The following is a 25,619-nucleotide window of genomic DNA, read 5'->3' as shown; positions in this document are numbered from 1 at the left end:
CATTTATTAAGCATCTACTCTCTGCCAGGCACCAAAAATCACAAGGAGGAATAATGAAAGTTCTTATCTTGAAAATTTCTTAAAGTCTAGCAATTGTAATTTTTACAATTTATGTGACAATCAATCACACAGTGGTGTTTCTTCTATGACTATCTTGAAGCTATTGCCTAAATTGACTGCTAACTTTTGTGCAATTTTATCTTCTTATAACCTAGACCATAAGTGGCAAACATTAAAACATGGGCATTAAAAAAAAAACAAAAACATGGGCATTGGAGTCAAACAGTTCTTAGTTCAAATACCAGCTGTACCTCTCTGTGTGACCTTGGGCAAGTCACTTAACCTCTGAGTATTAGTTTCCTTTTCTATTACAAAAGATGGGAAGCATGCTATTGACCTCACAGGATTGTTGTGAGGATTAAACGAGTTACCATACATAAAGTGCCTGGCACGTAGTAGGTGCTCAAACTACTTCCCTTCTCCCCCTTACTTCCCCCTCCTTGGAAAAGGAATCATATCTTACATGTCTTTGTATTTCCAACAGAGTCTACGAGAGAGTAGGTGCTCAAACTGCTATTAATTTGAAGACTACGTAAACGGTCTAGTACTAAAAAAAAATGGAAAGAAGTGCTACTGAGAAAGGTAAAGACAATAACAAAAGAAGTGACAGGATTGAGTGACTGTTCAGATATGAAGTACATGGGACAGAAATCTGATTTCTACTCCCATATCATAGAAATTATTCTCATCAAGTGACCAATGGCCCCATTACCAAATCCAGTGGACTTTTTAGTCCTTGTCTTACTTTCTGTAGCATGACACTGTTGACTACTCTCTTCTCAAAAAATTCTCTTCTCTTGGCCTCTGATGTCATACCTATAACCTCTCTGGTATATCTTCCTATTCTTCTTTCTGTCTCTTAAATGTTGGAGCTCTTCAGGATTTCATCTTTGGCTACCTACTTTCCCCTCATGCAAGCTAATCTATTCATGTTATTTTATTTGCCATTTGGATACTGACAACTTGTACGGGTATATCTCGAATACAGATGTCTCTCTCCCTTTCTGAAACATACATTGGACATCTTCATTTGAACAATACATAAGTATCCCAAACTCAATGTATCCAAATATAACTCATCTCCCCATTTTTTTCCTACAAAAATCTATTCTTCTTTCAGTCCTCTCCATCTCAGTGAATTTAACCAGTTGCCCAAGCTAAAACCTTAATTTCATCCTTGAGTCCACTCTTTCCTCCACTATTCCACCCAAACCTATCAACAAGTCCTATTGACTCTATCTCTTAAATATATCCCAAATGCATTTGCTTCTCACTAAATCCACTACCACTACCCTAACCCAAGTTAAGGCCCCATCATCTCTTACCTGGTCTACTAAAACAATTACTTAATCTGTCAACCTGTTTCTACCCTTGCCTCCCTCCAATCCGTCCTCCATATTAGATATAATGGTCTCTCCAAAATGTGGATTTTAATCCCATTATTCTTTAAAAAGGAAAAAAAAAAGTCTCTGTGTATATATGATTGTATTTACCCAGAAAAAAAAAAGGCCTAAAGGACAATATCAAACTACTAATGGTGGTTGTCCCCAGGAAGCAGGCCTGAGAATGAGGGAAGGAGTAGACTTTCTATACTTCTGCAATGCCTGAATTTTTCACAAGTAATTAAAATTGAAAATTAGAAATAATAAAATCTGATCATGTTACTTTTCTATTTAAAACTCTCTATGGGCTGTCCTCTACCCTCAGTTCAAACTACCTGACTTGGCTTATAAGGCACTTTATGATCCAATCCCCGTGTTCTGCCTTTCTTTTTAGTCTCATGTCTTCTATATGGCCCTCTGGCTCTCCTAGTCTTCCTGTCCTGCTGTCATAAGAGCAAATGAAAAGAACCAGAACAGAGCTTTATGAAATCACATACATTTATGGGGCAGAAAGAAGAAAATATTTTTTAAAGGGGTAGGGATGGTTAAAGATAAAGGAAGAAAATCAGGGTAATAAAGCATTAACTAAAAGCCAAGGGAAAGAGAATTTTGAGAAGGTAGGAAATCTTGGAGCTGTCAACAGTGTTTGTGACTAAAATAGTTTATAATCTTATTTTTATTGACAAGTTTACTATTCCAACAAATACATTTTAACAGCCCACGAATAAATTAATTATATCACCATTCTGTACCCTTACCGCGAATTTTAAAACACAGTAGACTCTAAGTTTAACAAAATAAAATTGGAATTTTTTCAGCAATAACAAAACTAGAAAAACACTAAAACATCAAAGATGATATAATATTTTAGAAGTACTCTTTTTTCTACTGTTAAAGAATATCAGCAACTTCATAAAAAGGAACAGTAAGTAAAAACCAATGCACTATATGTATTGTCAAGCAGTCTATAAGTTTAGCAGTAAAACCCAGACCTTTCTTCAGCAATGACAAATTAGGTAATGATACATTAAAGCATTAAGTCCAACATAATCTTTTAAAGCATACTTTCACTACCTTTAAGGAAATACAGTAATTGCTAACAAAGTGCATCAATAAAGGTCCCATTTGAGAGAAGAGCCCTGTCCCATTCACAGTGCTGGCACACAGGATGGTCCAGAAAAGCACTTACTGAATAAATGGGAATGGTTAAATGTATAATGTACATATAATTTGCAACATTCTGTTTGTAATGTTTTAATGATGCTGCTAGATTACTTCAAAACTACTTCAAGTAGCTTGAATAGTTCTGAAATTTGGGTTGTATGACTGTTCACTAGACTTAGGGTAGTAAATCAACTCAGCTGATCAAAACAAAAATATTAATTTACTAGAAAATTGCAAATTTGCTTCAATAAAATGTACAGAACTTAAAACACACAAAGAAAGAAATCCTCCAGGAATGGTGGCTGTGGCACGATGGATAGAGCAGAAGCATAGAGTGACATTCCAGCCCTAATGCTTGCTGGTTGAGTAAACTCAACTTCTAGGTCATCTACCAAAATGAAGTTAATATAAAAACTGAAGTAAATAAAAAAGCATTTAATAAACAGAAGCTTCCTCTAATCTACTGAGACCATATGATTATTAAGTCCAGATCTTTTACTTGTGAGAATAGAAAAAAATTAAAATCTACCAAATCAAGACACAAAGAAGTCTGGGCAGGTCCTTTCTAGAAGGAAGTCTCTCAAGGAATGACAGGCCATAGGACCCTGTCCCGACCAAAATTTTTGATGAATGACTTAGATTAAAACTAGATGAGACGCTTATCAAATGTACAAAATACACAAAGCTAGGAAGAATAGCTAACATATCAGATGAGATACTAAGCACCTAAAATGAAAACAGATCTAATCCCTTTTCTACAGATAAGGAAATTACGGCCCTGAGAAATAATGAGTTGTCCTGGATTTCACAGTTAACGAACAGGGGATACAGGAACATAGGTGCTAAAACAAACAAAACTGAATAATTTAATCGAATAAGAATTTATTCTTAGATTCAAAATATTAGCTGCACAAGAAGCAGAAGGATGATATGTGTTTTAATAACAATGTATGTGAGAAAGAACTGGTTTTTTTTTTCAGTACGACTCATATAGTGAAAGCTACTCCACAAAACAAGAATAGGGGACTAAACTGTGCTAATAGCAGTGTGAGGCCCAAAATAAGAGATATAATAGTCCTACTCTGCCTGATCAGACCACACTTATATTCAAGTCTCAACACTTTAAGAAAAATGTAGACACATTCAAACAAGTCCTTAAAAATGTTTCAAAATTATGTCACATGAGGAACAGATGGAGGAACTGGACACGTTTAACTTAAGGAAGGTAAGATTTGGGAAGCAAGGATGGCTAGGATAGATTAAGACATTAATTATACTCAAATGCTTGTAGAGACTCAAAGGTACAGAAAGGGGGCCAGACAACAGAAATAAAGAGAAAGAGATTCAGGGTTCTAAGAAATAGCTTTCTAACCATTGAAGCTGCCCCAATTATGAGAGTATATATATATACTCAAGCACTTTATGAAGAAAAATGAGGTTTCCTTCTTTATATCCTAGGGTCTGGAACATAAGTTGTTTCAAAAATGTTTGTTTTTCTCGGAACCAGAGTGAGATACCTTATGAAGTAGTGGGTGAGTTGTCCCTAAAAGTGTTCAAGATGCTAAAAACTCAGATCAGGAATTTTGAAAGCCAGGTAGGGAATGCTTTCGTCACTGACAGGCCAAAGACCATGGCAGAATCCAGAAATGCCTCGATGCTGCAAGATAAAATGGCATTACAGTCTAGAAACAGAAGAGGTCTCCCAGAAGCATAGCCCAGTTAGCCCATATTAAGAAGCCAGATTTAACATTCAAATCATAAAGGGCAATGAAATATTTCTCAAGTCAGAGCTGGAACTCCAGTGAGAACATCTATGTATATTCAGAAAGAGAAGCAGCAGAGTACACGAACCTCCCCCTCATAGGCCCCCCTCAGAATTTACCTTTTAATGAAGACTAGTACTAATTATAGCTTTAAAAAACTTAGATTTTATTGTTATGCTTGTTAATAATACCTATCAATATCCCTTTATATAATAAATTAAAAACAACCTCCCACAAAAAACAAATAAGGAAACAAAAGGATCCCTATGTTTGTTTAATAAAGAGCAGGATAAAAAACAAGTTGGACAAGGCTATTCCACTTGGTAAGCAACCTATAAAGAACCTCCCCAAGAGAGCAAGCAGTAATAACCAGAATTAGGTCACACCCCTTTGAGAGGAATGAAAAAACAGGGAAAACATGCTCTGAAACAAATCTCTCAACCTCTGCATCCCTAAGTGACCACAACCAACTGTGTTATGCAGATTTTTAATAGTTAAGATCACCTGATTTCACAATAAGATAAAACATCTTACTTGTTGCACCAAGGCGACGTGTGTCTCTGGCAATATAATTTGCAAAGATAATAGACCTCATGCTGGTCTTACCAGACCCACTTTTACCCATTAACAGCACCTAAGGACAAAGTGAGAAAAAACAACAAAGTCAGAAATCTAGACCAAATCAAGTCTAAAAGGATCTATTTCTCTCTTGTACTTGGTGTTTTACTGACAGTACCAACAACCTATTGCAGATACTTGTAACTAATCAGTTCCCTGACCAATGGTAAATGCAGAGATACCTAAAATTCCAGGAGCCAGGCATTTACCTGTCATGCGTCACATATCCTCTTGGCGATAAAATCACATGAATTTATTATGCTACCATTATACACTATCATACGTTCAGAACTATATTAGAGAAATAACAACTTGAGGAAATGGAACCCTGATCTCTCATAATCTAATGCTTTATGCACTGAACTACCTGGCAGGGGATTTCATTATAACTCAAAGTTCTTCTCCCTGCTCAAGGTCAACCTTTCCACCTCTGCCCTTGATCTAATCCCTTCTACTTACTCTATGATTTTATTCATTAATTACTCTGGATCTTTTTTTTTTAAGTGACCCACGGCCTACAAGCTCAAGTCCTTAAACTACATATAACATAAGATCTGGCTTATCTATTCCTCTGCCCTTACCTCTTGGCCTAGAACTTTTAGAGTCCAGCCATTAATGAACTGAGCTAAACATCTTACAGTCCCTCTGACTGCTCCCAGAATTCCAGGGAGCTCAGTTCTATGTCTTTGTTTCATGCTGTACACTCTGCCAGTAACTTTCCATTCCTTTTTTTTTCCTTCAGCTAAGTTCCACTTATCCCTCAAGACTTGATTTAGTAACCATCTCCCCAAGAAGCTTCCCTGACCCCAGTGCCCTAGGTTGGCTTAGGTGTGTCTCACCTCTTTCCTCCCATGGCACTCCTATAGCACGGCAAAGACCAAAATGCACTGCAGTTATTTGGGTTTATTTTTTGGTCTGCTTCTCACAAGACTGTAAGTTCTTGAATGGCAGGGAGAATCCCCTTTGTATCTCCAGTGCCTAACATATAACAGATGCTTAAAATATGTTCATCAAAAGAATGAGCAAGCTATCTAAACAAAGATATAAAACAAGTGAGTTTTTAATGAAGAGAACTGTCCAATGGAAAAGGTGACCTTATGAAGATGAACAGCCTTTATGTCAATGTCAGCACCTAACAAAGACAGAAAAACACCTATCAAAGATAGTGTTGATTCTTGCACAAGGAGGGAATTGGGTAAGGTGACTTTCAAGTTTTCTCAAACTTTAACATTTATGGACTATAGTTCCAATTACCTTGCTTTTCAAATGGAGGGGTTACAGGTTGTATCTTTAATCCCAAGAAATTTTGTTTTAAATTATAATTATGAATACAGGGAATATTAATGAAAGTATACTGCACTCAGGTTCAATTTAATCTAGCTATTTAGCTACATAACTTTATCTCACTAAGGAAACGTTACTGACAAGCCAGTCTAAAGTAGTTATAAAAAATTGTTTTATTCTTAATCATGTAGAAATTTCTGGTATTTTTAGCCGTCCTTGTTGATAGCAGCTTTAGGGAGGCTCATCAAGAACATTCCTTCAGGAAATTGAGTTATAAAACTGAATTGTTAGATGAAATTAAGGGTAAATATGGTATATTTATTGTGTTTTTATTTAAGAAATCTTCAACTGCTTATGAAAGACTAACCAAAGATAACTGTGTTAGGTACTAACCTAAGTGCTCCACATGCATTTAGTCATTTAAACTTCATAACGACCCTATGAGAGAGGTAATGGTATTATGACCATTTTACAAATGAAGAAACTAAAAGCCCCAAAGGTTCAGAAATTTACTCCAAAACTGTGCCCTTACTGATTCTCCCTAAATGCTAAGGTGGGGCACAACACCATAAGAGCACAAGGGAAGGAATGCTCAATTCCACCTAGGAAACACATATAAAGACCTTATATAGGTGACATTTAAGTTGGGTTCCACATAAATGTGCAGGAAGAGGCCTGTGTGGTGTTTGTGTATGGCTTGCACAAAATGCAAATTAATTTGTAAATTTGGAGAAAAATATTCTGTATGGCTACAACGGGTGGCCCAGGTGTGGCAGATCAGTTTAGACAGGAACAGATTTTTAAAGGGCATTGTATACGGTGAAATCATTTGGATTTTATTCTATGGGTTTTGGGGAGGTATGAAAAGATCTTAAGTATGTGAATGACCCAGTTAGATTTAAATATTAGAAAAATTAAATCTGATAGCAAAAAAGAGGACAAGAGTCAAAGAGAACACATAGAAGATTCTTGCAATGGTCCAGGAAAGATGGTATATATACACCACAAATATATTTCCTGAATCGTAACTTCTTACCTTTACTTTCATGTATTTGATGTACCTAATATGTCTTACCTTTTTCTTCATGGCTGTATTTGGTAGCACCCACCTGCAGATATAAACCAAAAGACAGTTTCCAGGATCCATTGCCTTAGAAATTGGAATTTAAAAAATACAAATAAATGTGGAGGTGCAAAAGAACATGTTTAGCACAAAAGTTGAGTACAGCTGTGTGTAGGAACTCAGTTAAAGAGGCCCTTGTTTTCTTAAATTATAAAACTGGGTTCAAGCTCCCTTGCTCCTAATTACAGTACTCAGGAGATGGGTCCTAAGAAGACTGACTTAGTAATATAAATGAGCAATAAAATTCAAGATTCAATTGTTTTATCATCTTAAAAAATGCATCAAAGCAACATATACAAGTGCTTTAATAAATCAAAAAATATTGTCTTATTTGAATGTCCTCTATTATTTTTAAGAAGGGCTATTTTTAAAATCTGGAAGTATGTTTAGCCAGCTGTCCTTCCAAGTCAGAGTTCACTCATTACAGGTACAAAGTATATATAATACAAATCTCAAATTCAGGTACAAAAAGGCACTGAAAGAACTTTTTAAGCCACTGATCTCTGCCCCAGAAATACCAACCTTCTCCCTAGTCTTCTTATCCTCAACATGATGTTAAATTTCCTTTACTGATAATTCAAAGCAACTCAGAACTATCTTCTCAATTAGAACACCCACCCCCAAACCTCAGGACTGATATCAGGCCCATCCCAAGGGCTGTTTCTACCCAGTTACCAACCAACCAGTCCTCTTGCCAGTTTATCCCGTCACCAAAATCATGATACCAATCAACGTTACGGTAAATCAAAACAATTTATCAAAGGTGGGGTGTTCTAATTCACAATATTTTCTAAGTTGGAACCCCACCACCACCTTCCAGGTTTGACGTAATAAACTTCACCCACCCAAGCGATCCTTCCGGTTCCCCTATGGGAGGATCCATTCTTGGCCCCAGATTCTCTTTCTCCATCTTTCTCTCAGAGTCAGATTCTTCCATCGTGCAACAAGTCCTTTCCAGTCTTTTCTAAACCGCAGTACTCTTTTCCTTTTTTTTTTTTTCCTTGTTCACACCCTCAGTTACCTATTTTTATTGCCTGTGCCCGCTAGGCCTGCTCTATTCTTGCCTCCGCCTTTGTCCACTGGGGGGCTGTTTTCCCCACAGTTACCTTAACCCCCTCAAACTTGGCCTCACGACACAGCCGAGTTGGCCAGCTCAAAGGCTAAATGATGTGGTGGTGGAAAGGAAGAGACAGAGGATGAGTGGGAAAGGGGGGTGGTGGGGGTTCGTGTCGAATCTGGGCCTCAGGCCCCAAAGTCTCGAAACGCAAAGGTGACTTCACCCGCAAAGAGGTGGGGACGGCGGAGGTGGAAGAAAGAGCAGACCCCTGCGGTACGCACTAAGTGCAAACGCTTTCGCCGGCTTATTGTTACCGAGCCTGGTCGCCCCAGAGCGTCCGCCTTTAGCAGCAGTTACGACCTAACCGCCCGCCCTCCAGGAGCCCAGGTACCTCACCGCAGGCACAGACTGCAGGCCAGGATCACGTGGGCACCTGCCGTAAACCCGGAGCCTGTCACGTGACTGCTGCTGCCCAAGGGGCGGGTGGACTGGGAAGAATACCATAGAGACTGAGCCGAGAAAGACAGAGTGCCGCCAGTCGCCCTCACGTGTCCCCGGCTCTCCCTCTTCCTTGCGCTGGGTGGGGAACTACCAGTCTGCAGACGCTTCTCTTGCGGCCCCCTCACCGGCCGACCTGTCTGGCACACAGAATTAAAGGAGACGTTTTCAATTTCAGTGCTTCAACACTAGCCCCTTTGTGTGTGTGGTGTTGTTTTAAACTGCTATATCACCCTTACCGTTTTTTGGTGAGGAAGACCAAGCATTGTTTTTGTCTTCCCGTTTTTTTATATTTTAATTTTTTTTATTATATTACGTTAGTCACCATACAGTACATCCCTGGTTTCTGATGTAAAGTTCAGTGTAAAGTTAGTTGCATATAACACCCAGTGCACCATGCAATACGTGCCCTCCTTACTACCCATCACCAGTCTATCCCATTTCCCCATCTTCCTGTTTTTTTAAGTCTTTGTCTTCTGTTTTTTATTACTAGTCCCTGTAACCGGTATTGTAATGAAATGAGTTAATACATCCAAAGTGATTACAACTATGTCTTCCACATAGTAAGCACACAACTAAAGTTACTATTGCTGGGACCAGGGATTCATTGGGAATTTTAGGACACACACTCATCTCCCCACTTGTTTAAAACTGAAAGTAAGGGAAATAAATTCTCATAGACCATAAGAAGTCAATAAAGTCTAGAATTGATAACTGAAGGGCTATTGAAAAGTACTTACATACTATATTTAGATACAGAGACTTCCAGATAAAATGGCCAAAAGAGTTCAAAAGGGTTGCTTCTGGTAAGGAGGCAGCAGATAGAAAGTGAGAGGACTGATGCTTTTCATCTTAAGCCCCTTTGTACTCTATCTATCTATCTATCATCTGTTTATCTGTAGGTAGATAGATAGATCACGTGTATATGTTACTTAATAAGAAAGGAAAGGAAGGAAAGAATGATGGGAGGGAGGGAGGAAGAAAGTTAGGAAGGGAAGGGAAACTGTATAGAACCAGGGTGCTATCTGTTTCCAAATTTCCCCAACTGCTGTTCTATATGATCCCTTCTCATCACAACTGCCATGCCTCAAAAAAAATTTGTTTTATTCTGATCACAGCTTCCTTAGCCCTATCACTCCCTAGTCTCTTTTCTCCTCCCACCAACTCCCCCAAAAAAAACACTTGTTCTAGTTTTTCTTGTGTAGTGAAAGGTTCTGAGCCCCAAACCAGGAAGTCACTTTAGAGTCATCACTTTCCATACCAGACAGTGATAAACACATTGAGTTAAAGCAGTGAAAACAGACTACTGACAGTAGTGGGGAAAGCTGAGCTCCATTCCAATATGAGCTGAGGTAATTAGGCCTTTTATTTTTTAAAAGATTTTATTTGTTTATTTATCTTAGAGAGAGAGCGAGTGTGTGTGTGTGTGTGTGTGTGTGTGTGTGCAGGGGGAGGAGCAGAGGGAGAGAGGGACAAGGAGACTCTGTGCTGAGCACAGAAACCCCACACCACACTCCCATCTCATGACCCCAAGATCAGGATCTGAGACAAAATCAAGAGTTGGACGATTAACTAACTCAGCCACCCAGGAGCCCCCACTTGGGCCTTTTAAAGGGGCAATGAGGGAGGGGGAAGAACTAGGCTTCATTTGAGTCAGAGAAGTGGAAAATTATAAAAGGTTGGTAAATATAAATGTAATTAAGCTGTTTGTTAGCTGGCACTTATCAAAGTTAGGAATCTATCTTCCCACAGAGACTTGAAAACAAAAGCCCTATCCTTCCTGATGATTACATTTCAATGGGATGGCTCTCAAGTCCCTGAAAAAGACTTCTGAGTTGTAAGAGATACAAATTCACAATTTTAAGAGTTTATAGTAAATGATCTGAGAAAAGTTGGTCAGGGGCCTACCATCAGGCTAGAACAAACAGTAAATTATCTTTGCTATGTTGTCTTTTCTCAGTCAGGCATTTTAATGGAGTGTTGAGATCAACAGAGAACTGGGGGCCATCCTAGGGGCATGGTAAGTCTCTTGTGCAGGGGTTTGGACTGAGTTATGTAGTGAGAGGTCTGCTGTACTCATTAGTCCACTTTCTACAAACTATCTGCTCCTCTCTCCTTTTCTGCTATTTTTGTTCCAGCTGTTATAATATCTGGTCTGGATAATTGTAATAGACTGCTAAATGATTTTCCTATAGTGACAGCTCCAAAGTTGTTAGGAGTGGGTGAAATAATCTTCATCAGTCGTTTCAGCCCCTAAACGCATTCAATAGAAGTAATATGTGCATGTTATGTAAAGGCAGCTTTCAAACATCCTCCAACATCCACTACCAGGAGGCATCACCAGCCAAATTGTTTCCTTACACTCTTCTATTATAGAAATTCATTTTCTCCCTGTTGCCAGTCTCCCTTTCCACTTCTCCAAACTGTCACATTTATCTACCCAATGTGATTACTTCCCTCAAGGTCCATGAAGAACAGATGAAGACAGGGAGGAGAAGGAGTGAAGAAGAAAACCGGGAGTGGGGGGGGTGATCGAGTGGCTCAGTCAGTTAAGTGTCTGCCTTCGGCTCAGGCCATGATCCCAGGGTCCTGGGATGGAGCCCCACATTGGGCTCCCTGCTCAGCAAGGAGCCTTCTTGTCCCTCTCCTCCTGGCTTGTGCTCTCTCTCCCTATCTCTGTTTCTCTCTCTCTCTCTCTCAAATAAATAAATAAAATCTAAAAAAAGGGAGGGGAGAAGTGAGGAGATGAGAAGAGGGAAGAAAAAGAGGAGAAAGGAGAAGAAAGAGGAGAAAAAGGAGTAGGAGGATGGAAGTGGAAGAAAGGGATTTGAAAAAAAAGATTGAAGAAATAAGCCAAATTAAGAGTTCATCCCAAAGAAGTTGAGTAAGACTATTGATACAATGCATTACTACATGGTCTAGAGGTTGAGATTCTGATTTCCACCCAGGCATCCTGGGCTGCTTATTTTTACATTTTCACTGAAGAGTCTTATATATATAAAAGATAACCTTTTCTTATCAAATTAATTTTTAACTTTTAATTATACATACTTTTCAAAAAGTGTTGATTAAGCTCTGCAGAGTTATTCATGCAACCATATGGCAAATATTTATTGAGAAGCCATTCAATTCCAGAAACTACAATAGACACTAGATATGCAAACATGTCTCTATTTCTGGTCCTATTGCATGTAAGATGCTTCTGTCTGACACCTCAGCTCCACTACACTCATACACACATATACACACACATACAAACACATTAGCATTCTCTCTAGCCAGATCCCATATCGTATTTTTTTTACAACCATCCATCTCAGCAAGAAAAAGTAATAGACCCTTAGGATCATCTAGTCACTTTTATCCTCAACCACATCCATGGGTCTCCAATTCCTAAACTGTCCTTCATAACTTCCTGCCCTTCTTTTTCTCCACCCCGTCTTCTTCCTCTGTTTCCACAGCTCACTGATTTTCCCAGAGCCCCATGAGCTCATTCTTACAACTTTCTGGAAGCTCTTTCTTTTCCATTCCCACCCCTTTGTTTGAAATATCAGCAAATAATCTTCAGTTAATGAGACTTAAGGATTTGATGAATGAAATTCTAATGGAGTGACTTCTGATTTCATACCCAACGTGCAAGGACTTTAGGAGTTGCTACTCCATACTAACAACAAGTAAAAGGCTGAACAAGCTGAAAAATAAACAAATCTTAGATATATCAGAGAAGTGAAGTCACAGGACAAATTGCTGTCCCTAAAACTGGAGAGAAAAACAGGTGGATACAGAGAATAATAACGCTCTAGAACAGAACCCACCCCCCACCGAAACACCTGTAGGAACCATTATCAGGGTAGAAAAACCTAAACTGTAGTTGACAGTATTTTGGAGGCTCAATGTGGAAAGTCTGAGAGTTAAAAACTCCAGGGTGGCCCAGAGAGGTCTCCACACTTTTGTGAATTTTACCTCCAGGATCTCTACTAGGTCTTCACAGTAAATATCAGAGAAAATTATCTTCCTACTACTGTAAGTGAGAGGTGAAAAGTAACCAAATTGAAATAAATGAGAACTTTTTGTTCTGCTTTATTAGAGCCTAACTTGTTAGGGTTTTATCAGTGCATAGCTTACCTGAGGAAAGGGAAATACTCAACTCCATCCCACTTTAGACATCCTGTCCCACCCAGAGGAAGAAAAACCTGAGAAGCACTGGGGAAGATCACAGTCTAGAGACAGGGGTTCAGCAAAGATAGACATAACCATGGAATTATAGATTATAGCCCCTCAAATGCACACATATATTCATACCACCACACTACTAAAACCAATTTGCCAAAGTTCCTTTAACTTCTCCATTATGTTCACCTTTCAACAAAAAATTATAAGTCATACAAAAAGGCAAAAAAACACAAATTGAAGGGACAGAAAAAGGACCATAACCAGAGTCAGATAATGGCAGAAATGTTAGAAAACCCAACTGTGAATTTTAAATGATTAATATGCTAAGGACTCTAATGGGAAAATGCAGATAATATGCAATAACTGATAAGTGATGTAAGCAGAGAAATGGAAATTCTAAGAAAGAATAAAAAAGAAATGCAAGAAATAAAGAACACTGTAAAAGAAATGAAGAATGCTTTGGTTGGACTCATTAGTAGACTAGACACAGCAAGAGAAAGAATCTCTGACCTTGAGGATATGTAAAAGAACCTTTCATATATACAATGGAATATTACTCAGCCATCAGAAAGAACGAATACCAAACATTTGCAGCAACAAGGACGTGACTGGAGGAGATTATGCTAAGTGAAATAAGTCAAGCAGAGAAAGACAATTATCATATGGTTTCACTCATTTGTGGAACATAAGAAATAGCAGGGAGATCAGTAGGAGAAGGACGAGAAGAATGAAGGGGGACTAAACAGAAGGGGGAATGAACCATGAGAGACTGTGGACTCTGGGAAACAAACTGAGGGCTTCAGAGGGGAGTGGGATTGGGATAGGCCAGTGATGGGTATTAAAGAGGGCACGTATTGCATAGAGCACTGGGTGTTATATGAAAACAATGAATCATGGAACACTACATCAAAAACTAAGGATGTACTGTATGGTGACTAACATAACATAATAAAAAATTAAGAAAAAAAGAAAAGAAACTTCCAAAACTGAAAAGCAAATATTAAAAAGACTGAAAAAAACCAGAAAAATATACATAAGTGCTGTGGGATAACAACAAAAAGGTAATATATGCATAATGGGAATACCAGAAGGAAAAGAAAAAGAAAAAGGAACAGAAACAATATTTGAAGGAATAATGACTGAAAATTTCACCTAACTTAATGTCAGACATCAAATCACAGATTCAGGAACTCAGAGAACATGAAACAGGATAAATGCCGGAAACTACACCCAAGCATATCATGTTCAAATTATAGAAAAACAAATATCAAGAAAAAATCTTGAAATAAGCCAGAAAAAACCCACGCCATTTCCATAATGGAGCAAAGATAAGAATTACATCTCACATTTTCTCAGAAACCATGGAAGCAAGAACACAGTGATGTGAAATATTTAAAGTGTTAAAAGAAAAACCCAACAACCTAGAACTCTGTACTCTACAAAATTATTCCTCAAAAATGAAGAAGAAATAAAGAATTTTGAGACAAACAAAATTGAGGGAATTTGTGGCCAATAGACTTGCCTTGAAAGAAATGTTAGAAAAAAAAGATCTTCAGGAAGAAGGAAAATTATATAGGTCAGGAATCCAGATCTGAAGAAAATTTGAGAAGGAAAAGTGAAAATTTATTTCTTATTCTTAATTGATTTAAGAGATAACGGTTTATTCAAAATAATAATAGCAGCGAAGGTAGTGGAGTATTAGGAGGACCCTAGGCTTGCCTGGTCACTTGACCACAGATACATAGATATTAAATCATTCTGAATACCCAAGAAATCCATCTGAGGACTGAAAAAAAACAAAACAAACAAACAAACAAAAACAAACCAACAGCTGCACAACTAGAGGAAAGGAAGAGGCCACACCACGGAAGTTAGAAGGTGCAGAGACGTGATTTGGGGAATTAATGGATCATGAATGCTGCAGAAGGGAGGGGCCCCTGGTCTTGGAAGAGAGGGCGGGGGTGGGGCACACAGGGGATCACACAAGGAAAGCACTTTGCCAAAGTGGGGAAATGAGTGCACACCGGGAAAATGAGAGGGGCTGATTTTTGTGAAGTTTTACAACCAGTGGGTCTCAAAGACTGGAGTTTTAGAGGTCCCGGGGCATGACTGATGTGGAGCCCTGAAGGGACTGCAGTGCTCTTATGGAGAAGGAGGGCAGAAGCTCAGGAGCAGACAGCCGACCTGAGGATCCCCTAGGATGCACTGGTAGAGGTGGTTCCCCCTTCTTGGGCACATGTGGGAGAGGTGGCATTGTCTCTTTTGGGACAAAAGAGCTAGTGGGCAACATTACCTTCCCCCATTCCTTAGCATAGATGCAGATACACCTGCTGAGGGCAGCTAACCTAGGAAGTGTCTTCTTGCTACACTTTTCTGCAAACCCCATGTCCCTGCCTTTTGGTGTGACTGCCCTTCTGGGTCAAACCTGCATTAATCCCAGTACAAACAGATACTACCCCAGAGGACCAGCTCAGGTCCATGCCATGCCAGGCCCCTCCCTAAAGTTTGGAGTTGTAAAACTCATCTGGCCTGCCTAGGATAAAACACAGGTGCACTGTGCTGCTGAGCAGGCAGAGAGAACACAGACAGTGTGAAGGCAGGGATCTGAGGGATGCCTGAGACACGGGGTGGGGGGAGGAGATTGCTCACTCCTCTGGGAGGATCCCCAGAGAGCAGTGGGCATGAACTCCCCTCTTCAGGGAAGAGGAGAGGGCTGGTGCAATTCCCCTCACTGCCCCTCAGCATAAACTAACTTCAGTAAGCAGCACAGCACCAACAGTAGAGACCACTTATATCAACCTGCACCTCCCCCCCTGCAGCACTCTGTAGATGTTGCTCTTCTCTGGCAAGTGTATCTGAGAATCAGAACAGCAAGCACCTCCCCCAGAAGACCAGCACAAACACCATGCACACACCAAGTCTACTGATCATAGAGCTCTACAAAGCTTCAGTTCTAGTGGAAATAACATCAGCTCTCTTTTAACAAGCTGACCAGAGCACACTTTGTCGAAATTCACCACACTCTGGCCAAGGTCCAAACACTACCCACTGCAGGCAAGGAGAAACTCTGCAGAAGATGGGCCTGAGGAAAAGAGTAGCCAAAACACAGCAGTGGAGTGCACACAGCATTCACCAGAGAAAATTCCTGAGGTGCCCGGTGCTTCACAGTGTAAGACCTCATCTTTAAAAAGCCATTACTCTCAGTAGCAGGAAATATAACAGGCTTTCTTTTTTTTATAATAATTTTTTATTATGTTATGTTAGTCACCATACAGTACCTCCCTAGTTTTTGATATAATGTTCCATGATTAGTTACTTGGGTATAACACCCAGTGCACCATGCAATACGTGCCCTCCTTAATACCCATCATCGGCCTATCCCAATCCTCCACCCCCTCCCCGCTGAAGCCCTCAGTTTGTTTCCCAGAGTCCATAGTCTCTCATGCTTCATTCCCCCTTCTGTTTACCCCCCCTTCATTCTTCCCTTCCTTCTACCGATCGTCCTATTTCTTATGTTCCACAAATGAGTGAAACCATATAATTGTCTTTCTCTGCTTGACTTATTTCACTTAGCTAAATCTCCTCCAGTCCCATCCATGTTGCTGCAAATATTGTGAAACCATTCTTTTTGATGGCTGAGTAATATTCCATTGTATATATGGACCACAGCTTCTTAATCCAGTCATCTGTTGAAGGGCATCTCGGCTCCTTCCACGATTTAGCTATTGTGGACAATGCTGCTATGAACATTGGGGTGCATATGGCCCTTCTCTTCACTACATCTGTATCTTTGGAGTAAATACCCAGTAGTGCAATTGCTGGATCATAGGGTAGCTCAATTTCCTTTCTAACACAGAGAAGAAGACAGAGACGGAGACAAAATACCAAGATGGGGGAATTCATCCCAAAAGAAAGAACAAGAAAAGGTCGCAGCCAGGTGGCAAAGCAAAGCAGAATCCCAGGCATGACACTGTGGTCTGAGGATCCCCTGGGTTGCAAGAACGGGTGGCACCTGAGGGCTGCACTGTTCCCAGGCATAGGAGCCTGGAAGCCGGCTGAGAACAGTCAGTCAAGGTGTTGAGAAACAAACTGAGGGCTTTAGATGGGAGGGGGGTGGGGGAATGGGATAGGCTGGTGATGGGTGGTGGGGAGGGCACGTATTGCATGGTGCACTGGGTGTTATACGCAACTAATGAATCATCGAACTTCACATCAAAAACCAGGGATGTACTGTATGGTGACTAACATAATACAATAAAAAATATTAAAAAATAAAAGGTGTTGACATTCTGCTCTGTATTACCATAAACCTTGAACTGCTGCTCGGTCATGTAACCGCGTTCCTGGGTTGGGTCCGGCAAACAGCAGAAGTATGTCAAGACCCTCCCTAGGAGGAACAGTGTGGGTCTACACAATGGGAGTCCCTAAAATTTGGAATTTTGAAACACATTTGCAGGACTGAGATAAAGAAGCTTGGACACAGGGAGGGTAAACACAGGGATCTGACAGAAACCAGGGAGATAAGAGTGATTGGTTGTTCCTCTATGAGGAAATCTGAGGAGTGGGGCTTGAATTTTCAGCTCCAGGGATAGAGAGCTGGGCACTGCCATATTCACCCCCCCCCCAATCAGTGATGAAAGCCTTTAGGGAGCAAAACAGAGCCACCTAGTGGAGTCTGGAGCTGCTTACACCAAGCCCTGCCTCCCGGCACCCTGGAGACACATTTCCACTGGGCAAGTCCACCTGAATATCAGCTTAACAGGCCTCTCCCCTGGAAGACCAGCACAAACAACTCACTTACACAAAGTTTATTGATCATAGAGGGCTGCAGTGGGTCAGCTAGAGGAGAAAATAGTATCTAGTGTCTTTTGTACTTTAATTCTTTACTTTTTTACTATTACTTTATCATTTCTTTATTTTTCAATTCTTTTTATTTTTTAATTTTTACATATACTTTATGTATACATATTTTATTTTTTATTTTCTTCCATTTCATTTCATTTCATTTTATTTTTATATATTTCTTCCTTTCTTACTTGGGGATCTATATTCTTTTTTTTATGTTATGTTAGTCACCATACAGTACTTCATTAGTTTTTGATGCAGTGTCCTATGATTCATTGTTTGCCTATAACACCCAGTGCTCCTTGCAATATGTGCCTTCCTTAATGTCTGGGGATCCAGATTCTTTAAGTAAGTAGAACAAAACACACTCAGGATCTATTTTTTGTTGTTGTTGTTGTTGTTGTTGTTGTTATTGTTGGTGGTGGTTTTTTTGTTTTTGTTTTTTCTCTTCCCTTCTTCTTTTCTCTTCTGGACAAAATGATAAGCAGGAGAAATACACCTGAAGAGAAAGTATGCGAGGTAGACTCACAGCCAGAGATTTAATCAATACAGATATAAGTAAGATGTCTGAACTGAAATTATAAAACAATGATTATAAAAGAAGACACTAGAGAATCCCTTACTGCAGAGATAAAAGAACTAAAACCTAGTCAGGACAAAATTAAAAATGTTGTTACTGAAATGCAGTCCCAAGTAGAGGACATAAAAATGAAGATGGTTGGAACAGAGGGGTGAATCAGTGATATAGAAGATAAAATTATGGAAAATAGTGAAGCCAGAAGGAAGAGGGAAAGAAAGGTAATGGACCATGAAGGTAGACTTAGGGAACTCAGAGACTTATTAAAATGGAATAACATTCGTATCATATGAGTCTCAATGATGAACAGAAAGAAAAAGGGGCAAGTTTATTCAAACAAATTATAAATGAAAACTTCCTAATCTGGGGAAAGATACAGACATCAAAATCTAAGAATCACAGACAACTCCTATTAAAATAAACAAAAGCCAACCATCACCAAGGCATATCATAGTCAAATTCACAAAATACACAGACATGTAAAGAATCCTGAAAGCAGCAAGGGAAAAAAAGTCCTTAAACTACAAGGGAAGACAGATCAGGTTCACAGCAAATCTGTCTACAAAAACCTGGCAGGCCAGAAAGGAGTGAAAGGAAATATTCAATATGCTGAATGAGAAAAATGTGTAGCCAAGAATTCTTTATCCAGCACGGCTTTCATTCAGAATAGAAGGAGAGATAAAGAGTTTCCCAGACAAAAAAACTAAAGGAGTTTATGGCCACTAAACCAGCCCTACAGGAAATCTTAAGGAGGACTCTTTGAATGGCAGGACAAAAGACCAAAAATAACAAAGACCAGAAAGGAACAGGGACAATCTACATAAACAGCAACTTTACAGGTAAGACAATAGCAATAAATTCATATCTTTCAATAGTCGCTCTGAATGTAAATGGATTAAATGCTCCAATCAGAAGATACAGTGTATCAGAAGGGGGGGGCAAGATCCATTTATATGCTGGTACAAAGTCTCATTTTAGACCTAAAGAAACCTGTGATGAGGGAACAGAAGGCTGGCTAAAGACAAAGCAGAAGCTGACACCTTGCAACCCCCCCCCCATGTATGTGACATTCCTTGGCACTCCTGGCTGCCCTAAAACTAAAGAAAGGAAAAAATAAATGATTAACTGACAGAGATCACAATCCTGGGAGGCCTGGGTCTCCCTCAGTTTACACATGTCCTAGTGATTTACAAGTAAGAAGCTTTCTTATCAATAGCCTAACTTCCAGAGGCCCATAATTCAGTTTCCTGAAGCCCTAACATTACCATCCCCTCAAATAAAATTGAGGGAAGCTGAGGCAGAAGGAAATGTAAATAAAATGGAATTACTTTCCGGACCTGCAGCCCATTGATAAGGACACGTGATAGGAGGAAAGTAACATTCTCCAGGGAAGCTCCCAATTATCTTACTATTAACACCTTCTAGACGGTCAATGACCTTAACTTGACAATGGCAAGGCCTCCAGTGTCCTGCGAGTCTTCTTTGACATATGAAAGTGCTTTGTCAGCCTTCCTTTTTCCTCACTTCCCCCAGCCCCATGGTATATAATCAGCCACCCCTCACAACCCGGGGCAGCAGCTCTTTCTGCCCACGGGTCCTGTCCCCATGCTTTAATAAACCACCAATTTTGCACCAAAGACGCCTCAAGAATTCTTTCTTGGTCGTAAGCTCCAGACTGCACCCCACTGAACCTCACGTATGTTCTATGACCTCATCACCTGCATATTGAAATTGAGGGGATGAAGAACCATCTATACGATAAGGATGACACAAGAAAGCCAGAGTAGTCATACTTATATCACACAAACTAGATTTTTAAACCAAAGATTGTATTAACAGTTGAAGAAGGGGGCTGAGGAGCAGGAGACCTAAAGTTCATCTGGTCCCAGGAATTCAGCGAGAGAGCTACCAAACCATTCTGAATACCTATGAACGCAACTGGAGAATGAAGAAAAGAGTAGCAGAAACTCTATGAACAGAAAGGCAACCACTTTCTGCAAGGAGGAGAAAAGATGGTGGAGGAGTAGGAGACCATTTCTCAGTTGGTCCCGAGTCGAGCTGGATATCCACTAGACCATCCTGAAAACCCACGGAATCAGCCTGAGATGCAGGAAGATACACCTGGATCTCTACAAATGAACACCTCCAGCGCTGAGTATTGAAATACAAAACGGGGAGCTGTGAATTCCCTCACAGTTACAGGAAGATAAATGGAAGGGGGAGGGAGTATCCATGCTCCAGCGCTGGGAAGCAGTAGCCACTTGTGCTGGGGAGTGGGCCACCTGCGAGAGAGCAGACTGAGACCATGAGCTCAGGAACACGCATGCGACCAGACTGGAAACCGGAGCTCCGGAGTGCTCACTGGAACCCGATTAAATCCGGGAACTTGGGAGAGCGTCCGTGTCCAAACTGAAAACAGGAGCTCCAGACCGAACACTCGAACTAGACTGAAACTGAGAGCTCGGGAGTGCTCATGCAACCAGATTGAAAACCGGCGCTCAGAGCGCACGTGAACCATACTGAAACAGGGAGCTCAGGAGCTCGGGAGCATGCGTGGGAACCGGGGGCGGCTGGCGGTGTTAGAAGCACAAAGGACAGAGATGCACCAGCCCTGGAAATGAGAGCTGGGACACCAGCTGTGGGGCACACATCCCCAGTTGCTGCAGGGTTTTTAGCAGCACCAATAGAAACAGAGTTAAAGTGGCCAAGAGACTCAGTGGAGAGTGAACTACGATCTCTCTGTTCCGAGACAGAGGCTAGGATACGCCCACTGCTGCTCTGACTCTCAGAAGAGGCACAGAAAACCGCCAGGGAAAGCCGCCAGAGAACAAAAGCCCGGAAATACTGGCTCACATTGTGCCCATCCCCATCCCCCCTCGCAGGGAATGAGGCAACTCTACCCGAACAGGGTTTCTTGAATATCAGTGCCGCAAGCCCCTCGCCCAGAAGGCAGGCTGAAAAATCAGGAAGCCAGCATCTCTAAGGTCCCTATAAAACAAATGCACACTGCCTGTGTCCTGTTCAATACCTTGGGCTCTGGGCATCCCCACAACCTCTCCTCATCAGAAGGACGAGAAGGAGAAATCCCCCCCAGCAAAGAAAAGATAATGAGTCTGTGGCCTCTGCCACAGAACTGTTGGATATGGATATAACCAAATTGCCAGAAATGGAGTTCAGAGTAAGAACGGTCAAGATGATGTGTAGGCTTAAAAAACTATTAATGAAAATATTAACAAGAATATAGAATCTCTAAGGGCAGAAATGAGAGCGAGTCTGGCAGAATTTAAAAATTCTATTAATCAAATGCAGTCTAAACTAGACACTCTGACAGCCAGGGTAAATGAGGCAGAAGAACAAATTAGTGAATTGGAGGATGGGATGGTAGAAGAGAAAGTTAAAACAGAAACTTCCCTCAAAAAAATCCAATCTCAAGAATGTAGGTTATGGGAGATTACTGACTCAATGAAACGTTCCATGTCAGAATCATCGGCATCCCCGATGGGGTGGAGAAAAACAGAACTCTAGAACTTTCATTTATTTAGAGCTTATCTTTGTGTATGGTGTGAGACAGTGGTCAAGATTCATTCTTTTGCATGTAGCTGTCCAATTTTCCCAGCACCATTTATTGAAGAGACTGTCTTTTTTCCACTGGATGTTTTTTCCTGCTTTATCAAAGATAAGTTGCCCAAAGAGCAGAGGGTCCATTTCTGGGTTCTCTATTCTGTTCCATTGGTCTATGTGTCTGTTTTTGTGCCAGTACCATGCTGTCTTTGTGACCACAGCTTTGTAGTACAGCTCGAAATCTGGCATTGTGATGCCCCCAGCCTTGTTTTTCTTTTTCAACAATTCCTTGGCGATTCGTGGCCTTCTGGTTACACACAAATTTAAGGGCTGTTTGTTCCAGTTCTTTGAAAAATGTCATTGGTATTTTGATCGGGATAGCATTGAAAGTGTAGATTGCTCTGGGTAGCATGGACATTTTAACTATGTTAATTCTTCCAATCCATGAGCATGGAATATTTTTCCATCTTTTTGTGTCTTCCTCAATGTCTTTCAAGAGTGATTTATAGTTTCTAGAATATAGATCCTTTACGTCTCTGGTTAACTTAATTTCAAGGAAAAGTATGATTTTTGGTGCTATTGTAAATGGAATGGATTCCCTAATTTCCCTTTCTTCAGTCTCATTGTGTATAGAAATGCAACTGATTTCTGAGCATTGATTTTGTATCCCGCCACATTACTGAATTGCTCTATAACTTCTAGTAGTTTGGGGGTGGATTCTTTTGGGTTTTCCATATAAAGTATCATGTCATCTGCCAAGAGACACAGTTTGACTTCTTCTTTGTCGATTTGGATACATTTTATCCCTTTTTGTTGTCTGATTGTTGTTGCAAGGACTTCTAGTACTATGTTGAATAATAATGGAGAGAGTGGGCATCGTTTTTGTGTTCCTGATCTTAAGGGAAAGGGTTCCAGCTTTTCCCCATTGAGAATGATATTTGCTGTAGGCTTTTCATAAATGGTTTTTATGAGATTGAGAAATGTACCCTCTATCCCTACACTCTGAAGGGTTTTAATCAGAAAGGATGCTGTATTTTGTCAAATGCCTTTCCTGCATCTATTGAGAGGGTCATATGATTTTTGGCTTTTTTCTTGCTGATAAAGTCTATGACACTGATAGATTTGCGAATGTTGAACCACCCTTGCATCCCAGGGGTGAATCCCACTTGGTCAAGATGGATAATCCTTTTAATGTACTGTTGGATTCTACTAGCCAGGATCTTGTTGAGGATTTTGTGTCCATATTCATTAGGGAAATCAGTCTGTAATTCTCCTTTTTGATGGGGTCTTTGCCTGGTTTGGGGATTAAGGTAATATTGGCTTCATAGAATGAGTTTGGTAGCTTTCCTTCTGTTTCTATTTTTTGAAATAGCTTTAGGAGAATAAGTATTATTTCTTCTTTGAATGTTTGGTAGAATTCCCCAGGAAAACCATCCTGGCGTGGGGTTTTGTTATTTGGAATGTTATTTATCACTGACTCAATCTCTTCATAATTAATTGGCCTGTTTAAAAAATCAATTTCTTCCTGTTTCAGTCTTGGTAGTTTATAGGTTTCCAGGAAGTCCTCCATCTCTTCCGGATTGCTTAATTTATTGGCATAAAGCTGTTGATAAAAGTTTCTAATAATCCTTCCAATTTTATTGGTGTTTGTTGTGACCTCTCCCTTTTCATTCATAATTTTATTACTTTGGGTCTTTTCTCTATTCTTTTGGATGCATCTTGCCATTGGCTTATCAATTTTATTTTATCTTCTCCCATTCTGTGGGTTGCCTCTTAGTTCTGTTGACTGCTTCTTTTGCTGCACAAGAATTTTTATCTTGATGAAGTCCCACAAGTTCATTTTACCTTTTATTTCTCTTGCCTTTGGAGAGGTGTCATGAAAATAGTTCCTGTGGCCGATGTCAAAGAGGTTGCTGCCTATGTTCTCCTCTAGGATTTTGATGGATTCCTGTCTGACATCGAGGTCTGTCATCCATTCGGAGTTTATCTTTGTGTATGATGTGAGAAAGTGGTAATGTTTCATTCTTTTGCATATAGCTGCCCTTTTTTTCCCAGCACCATTTATTGAAGAGACTGTCTTTTTTCCACTGGATGTTTTTCCCTGCTTTGTCAAAGATTAGTTGCCCAAAGAGCTGAGGGTCCATTTCTGGGTTCGCTATTCTGTTCCAGTGATCTGTGTGTCTGTTTTTGTGCCAGTACCATGCTGTCTTTGTGATCACAGCTTTGTAGAAAAAAAGCTTCTGCACAGCCAAGGAAACAGTCAAAAAAACTAAGAGGCAGCCCACGGAATGGGAGAAGATATTTGCAAATGACACTACAGATAAAAGACTGGTATCCAAGATCTACAAAGAACTCTCAAACTCAATACACAAGAAAGAAATAATCAAATCAAAAAATGGGCAGAAGATATGAACAGACACTTTTCCAATGAAGACATACAAATGGCTAACAGACACATGAAAAAATGTTCAAAATCATTAGCCATCAGGGAAATTCAAATCAAAACCACCTTGAGATACCACCTTATGCCAGTTAGAATGGCAAAAATTGACAAGGCAAGAAACAGCAAATGTTGGGGAGGATGTGGAGAAAGGGGATCCCTCTTACATTGTTGGTGGGAATGCAAGTTGGTACAACCACTTTAAAAAACAGTGCAGAGGTCCTTTCAAAAGTTAAAAATTGAGCTACCCTATGATAAATCCAGTGCACTACTGGGTATTTACCTCAAGGATACAGACGTAGTGAATAGAAGGGACATATGCACCCCAATGTTCATAGCAGCATTGTCCACAATAGCTAAATCGTGGAAGAAGCCGAGATGCCCTTCCACAGATGACTGGATGAAGAAGATGTGGTCCATACATACAATGGTATTTTACTCAGCCATCGAAAAGAACAATTTCTCAACATTTGCTGCAACATGGACAGGAATGGAAGAGATTATGCTAAGTGAAATAAGTCAAGCAGAGAAAGACAATTATCATATGATTTCACTCATCTATGGAACATAAGAGCTAGGAAGATTGGTAGGGGAAGAAAGGGATAAAGAAAGGGGGTAATCAGAAGGGGGAATGAAACATGAGAGACTATGGAGTATGAGAAAAAAACTGAGGGCTTCAGAGGGGAGGGGGTGGGGGAATGGGATAGGCTAGTGATGGGTAGTAAGGAGGGCAGGTATTTCATGGTGCACTGGGTGTTATACGCAACTAATGAATCATCGAACTTTAAATCAGAAACCAGGGATGTACTGTATGGTGAATAGCATAATATAAAATAAAAAATAAATAAAATAAATACTTGCTTTCCACTTGCTGGCTGGTGACCTCAGACAAGTTGTCTAACCTGTCTGTATCTCAGGTCCTTATGTATAAAAAAATGTTAATTATAGTATTAACTTACATATTTGTCCACAATTAAGTGTAGTGCTAAACACAAAGGTGATTTAATCTATTTTGGCTGTAATGGTACATGCCTTAATTATTTTCATGTAACCAAAAAAATGATAAATATAAAT

General features: G+C 40.0%; 1 protein-coding gene across 8 annotated transcripts in view; it reads right to left on the bottom strand.

Annotated features, from left to right (window-relative positions):
• RRAGB (Ras related GTP binding B) overlaps positions 1–8,948 on the bottom strand; it is a 43,126-nt gene extending 34,178 nt beyond the window's left edge. For 2 of the 8 annotated variants that reach the window (XM_002929553.4, XM_034649309.1), the window contains exons 1-4: positions 8,240–8,889; positions 7,347–7,380; positions 4,904–5,003; positions 524–607 (exon numbers count right to left, since the gene is read on the bottom strand). In XM_002929553.4, coding sequence (XP_002929599.1) covers positions 524–607; positions 4,904–5,003; positions 7,347–7,380; positions 8,240–8,331 — 310 coding nt within the window. In that variant the 5' untranslated portion in view covers positions 8,332–8,889. Of the gene's footprint in view, positions 1–523; positions 608–4,903; positions 5,004–5,826; positions 6,120–7,346; positions 7,381–8,239 lie in introns of those variants that run through there. The other 6 variants (XM_034649305.1, XM_011237606.3, XM_034649306.1 and 3 more) reach the window with 6 other exon arrangements.
• Positions 8,949–25,619: the final 16,671 nt, after the last annotated feature.

The sequence above is a fragment of the Ailuropoda melanoleuca genome, chromosome X (assembly GCF_002007445.2).
Source record: "Ailuropoda melanoleuca isolate Jingjing chromosome X, ASM200744v2, whole genome shotgun sequence".
In the NCBI taxonomy this organism is placed as follows: domain Eukaryota; kingdom Metazoa; phylum Chordata; class Mammalia; order Carnivora; family Ursidae; genus Ailuropoda; species Ailuropoda melanoleuca.
Note: the sequence above shows the minus strand (reverse complement) of the source record. Positions and strands in the feature narration are given on the sequence as shown.